The sequence below is a fragment of the Paramormyrops kingsleyae genome, chromosome 21 (assembly GCF_048594095.1).
Source record: "Paramormyrops kingsleyae isolate MSU_618 chromosome 21, PKINGS_0.4, whole genome shotgun sequence".
NCBI classification, from domain to species: domain Eukaryota; kingdom Metazoa; phylum Chordata; class Actinopteri; order Osteoglossiformes; family Mormyridae; genus Paramormyrops; species Paramormyrops kingsleyae.
The window spans coordinates 14,540,876-14,552,526 of record NC_132817.1 but is presented as its reverse complement, the minus strand read 5'-3'; the positions used below and the strand labels follow the sequence as shown (position 1 = coordinate 14,552,526).

The 11,651-nt window shown below is 44.2% G+C and overlaps 1 protein-coding gene across 2 annotated transcripts; it reads left to right on the top strand.

Annotated features, from left to right (window-relative positions):
• Positions 1-2,293: 2,293 nt before the first annotated feature.
• On the top strand, positions 2,294-10,902 carry LOC111836554 (repulsive guidance molecule A-like). Of its 2 annotated transcripts, XM_072704461.1 has the most exons (4): positions 2,294-2,706; positions 2,929-3,074; positions 5,057-5,550; positions 9,353-10,902. In XM_072704461.1, exons 2-4 carry the CDS (start codon positions 2,978-2,980, stop codon positions 10,010-10,012), a joined length of 1,251 nt encoding a protein of 416 aa, XP_072560562.1. In that variant the 5' UTR covers positions 2,294-2,706; positions 2,929-2,977; the 3' UTR covers positions 10,013-10,902. The 2 variants fall into 2 exon arrangements, with proteins under 2 accessions (XP_072560562.1, XP_023653698.2); XM_023797930.2 differs by having other exon boundaries at positions 2,294-3,074.
• The last annotated feature ends 749 nt before the right edge of the window (positions 10,903-11,651 follow it).

Here is an 11,651-nt window from a genome sequence, read left to right as displayed (position 1 = left end):
AAGTTGGCCAGCACAGTTATAGCTGTATCTGGAATGGGAGGAGTACTTTACCGCCTGCTGGAACCTCCGCCTTGTGTTTAAACTCTGCCGAGACTCTATGGCTTTTGTTTTCAGTAGGGACTGGTTTGACTGGTTGGTCGGTGGTGAAGCTGGCTGAGAAAAATACCAGCTCCTATACAAGCTCCTACATTTACTGGTGGCATTGTGGTCAGGGCAGCAGTCGCCAACAACCTCGCAGATTTTGTAGCAGAAACACCCCCCCTGTTACAGCTAAAACTGAGCCCAGAACAGTGCATCGGTTCTGGTGACATGCAGCTGACTGGGGCAGGAAATCAATAAATGAAACATATTAAGCTCCTAGTTTTGATGTAAATAAGAGGATTACACGTCCAAACATCCATTTATAATACTCGCTTGTCATAAGCAGAATTTGATCTTTTGTACTTGGGAGTAACAAAAAAACGGCATCCAAACGAATGTATCGGATCGGACGCACACACAACCAAAAAAACGCTTATGCAAAAGTGCAAAGTGACAACATAGAACACGACCGCATGACACCAGCGATTTGCTGAGCCTGACAGTGAACAGCTCCATCCAAACTAACTAAAACAAACATCTGCTAAATCAATGCATAATACCTTCTGTTTGTTAGCAAGGTAAAACGCTTAAAACACAGTATGACTAATGCAGAAGTCGTCTCTTTATCCATCTGGCATAGATATCCAAACTGCCAATTAACTCCAATTTCGACAAATAGCTACACCTCCCCCCCACCCCCCCAAACTGCCCTATGCAGGGTTGCAGGGATCCAGAGCCTATCCCAGACAAACCAGCAGCAGTAGGAGATAATCTATCTCTTTGGGTAAAGCTGTCTCCCTTTTTTACGTGTCAAGTATTCTCAGAGTAGTGGAGCCTGAATAGCCTGTGGTTTATTACACAAAGTCCAGAGCTAACTCATTAACTAATTTTGAAGAGACTGTTTAAAGTTACTTATGACAATATCTTGACATATTTAACAACCAGTCAACTACAGTCCTGCTATGGAGGTGGGATGGTGCCCCACCAGAGAATACAGCTTCTGCAGCCAGCATGATGGTGATGTTAGTAGAGTTGATGGTGTTGGTGGCGCTACTGACCTGCAGGAGGGGCCCAATTCCCATAAGCTAAAGACAGAGGAAACTGATAACATCAGGGGAAATGGAATCGAAGGGTTCTAAGAATGTTCTGAATTACTTTATCATCAGAGTGTCGATTAAGAGGATGTGACATTAGGATTGCTTCCTGAAAGCTTTGCCGGCAATAGCATGGAGGGAGGGGCATTCAGACAAAGGCAGGGGGGGCCGTACCTGTCACACAGGTCACATAGACGTCCGAGCAACAGTCCCTGAATCTCAAGGACGCCTCATCACAGTAGCAGCCTCCATTGCATCCTCGGTCGATTGATGCACAGCACAAGGGACGGTCAGCGAGCAGCTCCTTATATATCCTTCTAAAAAAAATCATCTATTATTTCATTCATCCATCTTTTGTACAGGGATTGGTGAGCTTGGAGCTGATGACAGGGAGAACATGAGAGTGGAACACAATGTGATATGAACTGTGAGTCCATGACCGGGGCAAAATCATCATCCATCCATCTTTCAACCTCTTGTTCTGGTCATGGGCGCGGGAGGTCTGGAGTCTATCCCAGGCAACACAGGGTGGGGGGGGGGGGGGGCGTCCTGGATGGGACGCCAGGCCATCGCAGGACACAAACAGAATAATGGTGATTTAAAGAGACAAATTATCCTAACTGTACATCTGTGGGACCACTGTGCAGCATTATACATTATTGTATTATTGTATTATAGGAATTACTATTGCTTACTTGTAGGCCCAAGAGGTGAAGATGGATTCCAAGGGGTTCTGTTTAGGGGTTCAAGGGCATTGAAGACAGGCGTGGCCCCATTAAGATCATGCAGTACTATTTTTGAGACACACATGCAAAATACCAGTTAGCATCCAAGTGTCTGTCTCTCAGTGTTAGAGATTATATTTAATAAGAATTATTACAGCTTACCTGGAGTCACAGGTGACAATGCAGGTACAGTCACATTTAAATTGCCACACAATAGTCACGCAATAATAGTCAGCCTTTGTCAAGCGTAAAGCCGATCCCACTAAAAACGCTCCCGTTGTGAGAAATAAATTTCGATCCCTGAATGCATGACCTATATGGACTCCCGTAGCATCGAGATTGAAAATTTTACTTTAAGAAGTAACCGCAGCAGTAAAACTGTATCTCGCGCTTATGGTTAAACTTTGCAATTAATCACAAGCGTGCCGATCCGTGGGCGAGGATCCGTACGGATCACAGATCAACTTCGATCCGTTACGCCACTATGCGATATGATATCTTGTGCGGGAGATCTAAGAGTTACTGAGACCTGTGCTTATGACAGATCACATACACAGCGGCTTTGGCAGCAGGGGCAGGTGGGCAGGTTGTTCAACCCCCTTCCAAGACAACATCGGGACTTCGTACAACTGACCATTTGCTTTGCAGCTCCCATTAAGCGTAGCCAAGATCAAACGGAGGATTCGTCACAGTTCATTTGTTTTTTGTTCCCTATTCTTGCTTTGGAAAGAGATCATCAGCCTTGGGATTCTGCGAAGCTGCGCATTTCCAGCCACGTTCTTAGGTTCTTCTTGGGATCGGTCAAGGTATCAGCCATATTAAGGCATGCTTAGTTATAACGTGGCTGTACCAGATGTAAATATAAAATGATTTACTTGTACATAAGTTTCCCATCGGTCAGCGAAGCCCTCGGCTGGGTGGCCCCGCTTGCTCCACCCCCAGTGAGGCTTGTATGGACCTGAGCCCCTGCTGAATGACAGCGCCGCGGAGCAGAGGTGCATGAATGCTTGTTGGGTTTGTTTCTTCAGCCGTGTCGCCGAGCAGTCGAGGAGCCCAATTCCAAGTGAATGGATTGGCATGGGGACAAACGGACCCCAAACCCCGGCTGAGCGGCTGCTCTGCACCCCGGCCATTGTGTGCATGATAGTTTTGCTTTCGCTGTGGCGCAGACCAGGTAAGGCTGATTGTGGTGCCTGTATCCTTCTGATGGTAAACTTTTTTTTTTGTAGTGAGGGAGCTGGTAAAAAATATAGATGAGCGGGTTTCCTGATGTTTACCGACATGTTTACATAGCGATATTACGGTAGCATATCGTGAATGGTGCGTTTGGCTATCTTAAATATGGACCGGCAGTTAGCTACAGATTAGTAGGCAAATTACGGAACAGAAATGGACTAAACTTATGAACATCTGCTTTCTTTTCACTAACAATCGAGTTGAGAAACTTTAAAACAAATTCAAGAAAGTGCGCTCATTGACCGCATTTATGAATACTATATATATATAGTATTCATAAATACTATATATTCATAGAATATATATATATATATATAGGCTATATAAAATGTGTATATATTGATTAAGTGCTTGGAGTTATTGGATGTATTAACCAGTAACTCGTTTTGAAAAAAAAGAATGTTTTCTATTTACTAGAAAAGGCTAAGATGATTACTCGCTATTTAAAACAGGCCCATTCACAACCGCTGATGTCCTTTCTTTGGTGAGGTAATTATTCATGATCGCTTTTGATGTTTTTATCGTGTTTTACATGCCATTTGTTTATATGGCTCTTCTGGATACCAAACAGGTTTGTTTGTTCCTTGAAATAGTAGCCGTTTAGCAATAGTAGCGTGACTTTTTAAATGATATATTTATAGTAAAACTTAAGGTTTAGATTGAAGAATAAAGCGATTGAGCTCGTATTCGCTAAGTCAGCATGCAGATGTTGATCACATCGGACCGCATGCTGCTTATTTAAATGCGTCTCTCAGTGCCGTGGGTAACCTGCCATTTTAATGCAGAGTAGGCATGTTATTTACATGTTAACACATTTGCAAAGTGTTTCAGTGTTTCATGTCTTTATGCAGGGTATAAAGCACACTGCCATTCATTGCCAAAAGGCAGCAGGCTATTCATTAACCCTAATGTTTTAAAATCTAGTCAATAGGACATGACATATACATTATGTAATGGAATAACAAATGAGCGAAAAACGTAGGCCTAAGTGACGGATAGTTTGGAAAATTGGAAAGTTTGGAAAAGTAGGCTACTAAAGTTCAAACTAATGTAAAACATTGAATTTAAATTGGTCAGCATTGAATTGCAATTTAAAAGAATCAAGCTTGAATCTTGAAAAGTTTTGATTTGTCAGGGCTGGGGGGATTAGAATTGAATACTTTGTTTTTCTTTTTAATTCTTACTTCTTACTTTCAGTCAATTGGTAAACACTGTAAATTCTCTCTGAAGAGAAATGTTAGCGAGGAAATAGAAGAGTCTTCAAAAGGACATGAAAAATTAACATTTTTATTATTGAAGATTTTTATCGTGGTGGGTACATGGAGTGGTATCTCTTACCACAGGAATTATTTTAAGTAACTGACTTGATTTAAAGTATTTAATATACCAAATTTTAACATTTAGTTAATATGTGTATATATCTGTCTTTGTAAGCAGCAACCTGTGTCTTTTAACTAGATTACTCAAGACAGACTTGAGAAAAGCTATTTAATTCTGATGTGACAGAAGTACTTGGCTATCCTTCTGTGCCATATTCCAATATTGTCATACATTGTATATGAATGGAGGTGAATTTATTAGACATTAATATCCACAGATGAGCAGCATGATGTATTTGGATGAAGAAAATACTGGATTTGTCTTTCGCTATTTCTTAAAAAAAATTGAATTGCAAATCTTCTGATATCGTGCTGTATTATAGGCCAATTCTTATTCATGACATTTATTAAATAACCGTTATTCAATTATGGGAAAATGAGATATTGGTATTAATTTCTTAAAAGGTCATGTTTTAAGTTGTCTAGTTCATTTTGCTCCAGTGCTTCCGAGTTCTGCCATGTTTATCTTGAGCAGACAGTGTTGCCATATGTGGCACGGTTATGTTGTTAGTGTGTGAAGTTTTTCCATGTGCATCCGCAGTGTGCGGCCAGCAGTGCCAGATCAACCACTGCAATGCGGAGTACGTGGCCTCCACGTCGCACTTCAGTGGCCACCAGGGGGAGCCGTTGCAGGTGGGGGACCCCTGCTCGGCACTGCGCGCCTACTCCCGCTGTACCCGCCGCACCGCGCGCAGTTGCCGCGGCGATCTCGTCTTCCACTCGGCCGTCTTCCGCATCCGCGAGCTCCTCGCCCAGCGGAATTGCTCCAGCGACGGGCCCACTCCCAGCTCCGCCCACCCCACACGTCCCTTCGTACCCGAGACGTGTGACTATGAGAGTCGGCGGCCAGCCGGCCCGCCCAGGAGATACGCCCACTGCGGCCTGTTCGGGGACCCGCACCTGCGGACGTTCCGCGGCCAGTTCCAGACGTGCAGGGCGCAGGGAGCTTGGCCCCTCATCGACAATCGCTACCTGTCTGTGCAGGTGACCAACGTGCCCGTGGTTGCAGGTTCGAGCGCCACAGCCACCAGCAAGGTGTGTCACTGTGTGTTTTTCTCAGTTTTGGTTTAAGCTCAATTTCACAGCTACCTTTGTGGCCCAGTATAGCTGATGACAGAGGTGGGCTATTTATGATGGTCTCGGGCCATAGAATCTTTAATGGTTTTAATGACTGCTGGTGTGGAAACATGAAGTGCTCTGAAAACGACCCTGAAAGTCAGATATATACAGTACTGTGCAAAAGACTTAGGCGGTCAAAGAAAATGTTTAAAGCTAATATTGGTAGTGAGGGTATATTTGCTCATTTTTAGGGCAGCGTGTGTCTCAGTGGGCTAAGCTTGTACTTGGGAGGTTGCCTGGTCGAACCTGCCTTGGTGCATCTGAGGGTCCTTAAGCAAGGCCCCTAATCCCCTGATAACTGGGCACTGTTGTGGGTGGCTGCCCTTTGTGTAAAGGGAGGGGTAAAGAGACTTTCCCCATGGGAATCTATGAAGTATAAATTATTATTATTATTTTCCACTATTTGGTGATAGATCCAGTCCAAGGAAGCCCAGAACATGAGACAGAGTACATTCTGGATGGGATGCTAGTCCGTCACAGGCCATACATGTACACAAACACACAAATACACACACACACACACACACACACACACACACACACACTGAACTGCACGTTTTTGGAAGACTATGGTTAGGGAGACCAGATAGAGTACCTGAAGATGGGAAGAAGAAGCAGAATCAGAATGAGCAGGAATCAAACCTGCAAATCTGCAGATGTGACACTAATCCCAGAACTGCCGCACTGCTCCTGTTCTCTTGACAAAATACACTGTGAAGCCTCATTTCCAGTATATGCCACCCTGTGGTGTAGTCTGGTACTACATCTTTATTTTCTGTGTTGAAGTTGATTAATTTAAATAAGTTCAAATTTAGCGCATGGTTAACTTTGTCTAAAGGCTCATATTTTTCAGAGCAAAAAAAAAATGGAATAACTGCAATGCACTTTATCACCTATGAATTATCTGATAAGATGAATTTATCCTGTCATGTTCTAAAACAATTCTTGTGCAGTGAAAGATTATGATCAAAGTAAACAGTATGAAGTTATGGTGATTCACTGGATAACATCAGGCCTCCTTAGTTGGGTTTGAAGGCTGCCTCTGTAGGTGTGTGTGTGTGTGTGTGTGTGTGTGTGTGTGCGCGCATTAGGGTGTGTGTGGGACTTTCAGATTCTCCCTGTGTATTGGTGTGGCTCACGAAGAGCTTGGCTCCAGTTTGCCCGCAGAATGTGTGCATGCCCTGAGACACACTGGCAGACCATCCACAGTGTCCCCTGCCTTGTGGTCTCCAGAATAGCCTACCATTCCTTACTGGATAGACAGCTACGGATGGACAAGTGCAGCAGACGCTTCCCGGGTTACGATGGTCTGTGTTACGATATTTTGAATTTATGATGGGTAAATGTTTTTTACTTTCAGTACATTATTCAATAAATTACATGAGATATTCAACACTTTATTATAAAACAGGCTGTTGTGTTAATGATTTTGCCCAACTGTAGGATAATGTAAGTGTTCGAAGTATGTTTAAGGTCGGCTAGGCTATGATGTTTGTTAGGTTAGGTGTAGTGTACTGAAATGTATTTTTTGCCTTGCAATATTTTTCATAATATTTTCCATCCTGCTTTTCCAAGTTTGTGGGCAGTGGTGGCCTAATGGTTAGTTAAGCCCATGTAACGATGAATCGCGAATCGGTTAAAAATCGATGTAAATGTATGACGATTTATATCGGCTGATGTGGAAAATGAATTGCTACTTTAGGAGTATACTTCGCAGTACTTTAACAGAAAAACTGGTGTAATATTACATTTGATTTCACGACGTCGGTTCGACGTCAGATGTCGCTGCGTATTCACGCACGTATTCACGTTTGGTTTTGACCAAACGCGAGATGGTGAGCGAATTTGAAATTTCGGACACACCGCCGGGCGGCGCGGTGGTGCAGTGGTTAGTGCTGCTCCCTCACAGCAAGAGGGTCCAGTCCCAGGTCCTTTCTGTGTGGAGTTCGCACGCTCTCCCCGGGGGCTCCGGGGGCTCCGGCCTCCTCCCCCGGTCCAAAAGCGTGTCGGATGGGTTGATTGGCGAGTCTCAGTTGGCCCTGTAATTGTGTGAGTTTGAGTGTGTGTGTTTGTGTGTGTGTGTTCGCGTCCTGAGGTGTGTTGGTGCCTTGCCTGTGGTTGGTTCCCGTCCCATTGTTCCCAGGATAGGCTCCAGTCCTCCCCGCAACCCCAGCTGGGATTAGGCGGTTTCAGAAAGTGGACGGATGGATGGATGGATGGATGGACGGACGCATCGCCCAATCTTGAATCGGCAGTGTGGCAGCATTTTAGCTTTCCAGTAATCACAAACGAAAAAGGCGAGAAAAGCACAGACAAGACAGACACTGCGTGCAAGCATTGTAAAAGACTGATAACATACAGAAATAGCACAACGAACATGCTTCAGCATGTCCACCGCTGAGCGAAGATTATTAAAAGGGGAAACCACGCTAAAACGCTGCACATGCAAGCCTTAATTTATTTATTTGAAGATTTTTTTTATTTACTTATTTTGATTTGGAATTTTTTAAAACAGTATTTTAATCAATTTCAGTTGCACTGTTAAGAAGAGGACACATTTTGCACAGTTTAGAAAGATAAATAAAGGAATATTTTTTAATAAATTGGTCTGCAGCTCATTGTTAAAAAATTGTGAGAAAATCGTATCGTGAATTCAGAATCGTGAATCGTATCGAATCGTGAGTTGAGTGTATCGTTACATCGCTACCCATGTGTAAGCAAAAGATTGCAGGTTTGACACCCCTGCCTTCAAAGTACCCCCGAGGCACCCTGAGCAAGGTAGCACCCCCACACCCTGCTCCCTGGGTGCTCAATTAGCCGCCCCCTGCTATGTCACATATGGGTTAAATGGGAGGGCATGGTTCTGTGTTGCGGTGTGTCAAGAGAGACAACTTTTCACTTCATTTTTACCTTACGGTAGGTTTATCGGAACGTAACCCCATTGTAATCTGGGAAGAGCCTTTTTTCAAGTACGCTCCCTCCTCCAGATTCACGAATTTGACATGCATGATTTCAGTTGTTTGTGAATTGGCAAAATTTTTAGACGACGCGTAAGCCAAGAATATATAAACAATACTGAAAATGATTTCGATCACATAAAGTCATTAATTATATTCATATAAGTGTTATGTAATATTTGGCAGTGTGAATGCATACTATATCTTTCATATTAAAGTTATTTTTGGTATTAAAAGAACTGTGGGATCTGTGTATCTTGTCTTGGGCAGACCACACGTCTCTGTCTCTGTGACCGTGGAATCTCGCAGTAACTTAAACTTTTCAATGACGTTAATTTTGCATTTTTAATAAAGGACCTAAGTATTATTCGCAGATGTTGACATTTGCGGGGATCTCCTGCCCCTAATCCTTACAAATGTGAAGGGGTTACTGTTACTGTACTTTGTTTTATTCAGTATCTTGACCTCTTTCCTGTAATTTCAAAGCTGTCACCTGGAGGTCAGACCCCTTGGGTGACAGCATCTGTACATGGTGTTTTAAGTGTTTGTTACATTTTATAGTTGTTACTTTGTGGTTATTCAGATTGTTTTAATATCCTTATACTGCTGCTATGAATATAGCCCTTGTTTGCTGGCTTGGCATTAAAGGTCAGTGTAACTAACCTTGGGTAACAGCTATTGTACCTGGTTACCCACAGGCATTGAAAGCGACGAGGTTGTAGTTTCTAATCGTTTCTAATCCGCTGTTTTGTGCCGCCCAGATTACGGTGATCTTCAAGGTGTTTGCCAGCTGCACGGAGCAGAAGGTGTATCAGGCCACGACTGAAGACTTCCCCTCCGTGTTCCTGGACGGCTCTCGCGGTGGCGGCAGCCTGTGGATTACGGAGAGGGTGGGGCCCCGGGGCCAGCAGGTGTGGATCCAGGCCCGGCACGTGGGGGCGACCGTGGCGGTGCGGAGGGCGGGCCGCTATCTGAGCTTTGCCGCACGGGTACCGGAGGACGTGCTGGATGTCGGCAACGGCGGCTCCCTGCAGCTCTGCCGGGATGGATGCCCGCGTAGCGAGCTGATCGACAGGCCCCTGTCGGGCCACCCGGAGCGAGCTCCCGCTCAGCCCCTCCCTCCCCGGCCGGGCTACAGCGCCGAGCTGGCCGCCGCACTCTGCCGCCAGACCCTGCGCACGGAGGACGTCTATTTCCAACTGTGCGTGTTTGACCTACTGGCCACTGGAGACCTTGACTTCACTACGGCTGCTTTGGGGGCCTTGGAGGACTTTAAAGCACTGCCCCCCAGCCAGCTGGAACAGACCGCCCCCGAGAGACCTCACCTCTGTAGCACGGCCCCACCACGGACACTAGGCCCAGTGATGACCACCCCTGGGCTTTTGGTGGCGCTATTCCCCCTTCTGCTGCTGCTTTTGTAAAAGGATGATCTACCTGGACTATAGTATTGTAAATTATGAAAGCTGGACTCCATCCATCCATCAATTTTCCGTCACCGTTTGTCCTATTCGGAGGGTCAGGAGCCCAGGAGGGGTGTGCCAACCCATCGCAGGACACACTCACACACCATTTACTCACACATGCACTGAAGGCTAGACTATCATATTAAATAGATGCAGCACTGTCTGGAGGAATGGGGATTCTGGGATGCATCTGTATGTTGTTATGCTACTTTGCTCAGTTTTCTGCCAGATTCAGGAGACACAAAAAGTTACTAGGAATTGTGGACTTCAAGGATCAGGTTTTGAGGGCTTGTTAAGAGCAGAGTAACAGCTTGAATGTGCAGTGCTTAATACCGCTTCCTGATTTTCGTGTAGCCATGTAAAAGTGACTCACTGATGGGTAATGAGGCCTATTTAGGCACCGATTGTGCTAACTAGAATATATAATCATAAAGGTGATGGTAGTTGTTTTGTGAACATATTCATTTTTATACAGTCTGCTGAATGGGGAGGAACTGAAATAACAGCTCATGACTGACTTTCACCCACAAAAGCTAGAATTCAAAAATAATACCTGATCTGTTGCTGTGTTTGACTCTGTCGACAGCTTATGGTCTTTTAACCAAACCATACCACACCCTGTGTGGCCTTCTGCTGTCAGTAGATTTACTTCCAACCTAATTGTCCAAGTTAAAATATGTAAATAATAATATATTCAAAGAATGTATATACATATTCTCTATTATGTAAATGTTTGTACATAAGTGTATTACGACAAATCACAAAAACTCTATTTACATGTAAGATGGGAAAGAGTATTTGTTGCATTTATTCCACATTAACTTTTATATTAAAAATTGTTTTGCGTATCTAATCTGCTTTACTTTCTTTTAAAAGGGCAAACCTGAACTTAAACTATAATGGCATGATTTATTAGTAGATTTGTTAATATTCGATCTGCTTTCACTTCAGGTGGTGTGGGTTTTTTCTGAAGCACACACTTGGGTGGTGTGGGTTTTTTCTGAAGCACACACTCTGTTGATGTGGGTGTTTTTCTGAAGCACACACTCGGTTGATGTGGGTTTTTTCTGAAGCACACACTCGGTTGATGTGGGTTTTTTCTGATGCACACACTACGTTGATGTGGGTTTTTTCTGAAGCACACACTCCGTTGATGTGGGCATTTTTCTGAAGCACACACTCGGTTGATGTGGGTTTTTTCTGAAGCACACACTTGGGTGGTGTGGGTTTTTTCTGATGCACACACTCCGTTGATGTGGGTTTTTTCTGAAGCACACACTCCGTTGATGTGGGCATTTTTCTGAAGCACACACTCGGTTGATGTGGGTTTTTTCTGAAGCACACACTCGGTTGATGTGGGTTTTTTCTGAAGCACACACTCGGTTGATGTGGGTTTTTTCTGATGCACACACTCCGTTGATGTGGGTTTTTTCTGATGCACACACTCCGTTGATGTGGGTTTTTCTGAAGCACACACTCCGTTGATGTGGGCATTTTTCTGAAGCACACACTCGGTTGATGTGGGTTTTTTCTGAAGCACACACTCGGTTTATGTGGGTGTTTTTCTGAAGCACACACTCGGTTGATGTGGGTGTTT

Excerpts from the sequence above, each read along its gene's own strand:
- LOC111836554 (XM_023797930.2), top strand. The coding sequence starts at position 2,900 with ATGAATGCTTGTTGGGTTTGTTTCTTCAGCCGTGTCGCCGAGCAGTCG. Across the intron at positions 3,075-5,056 it reads TTCGCTGTGGCGCAGACCAG|TGTGCGGCCAGCAGTGCCAG; the intron begins GTAAGGCTGATT and ends GTGCATCCGCAG. Across the intron at positions 5,551-9,352 it reads GCGCCACAGCCACCAGCAAG|ATTACGGTGATCTTCAAGGT; the intron begins GTGTGTCACTGT and ends TGTGCCGCCCAG.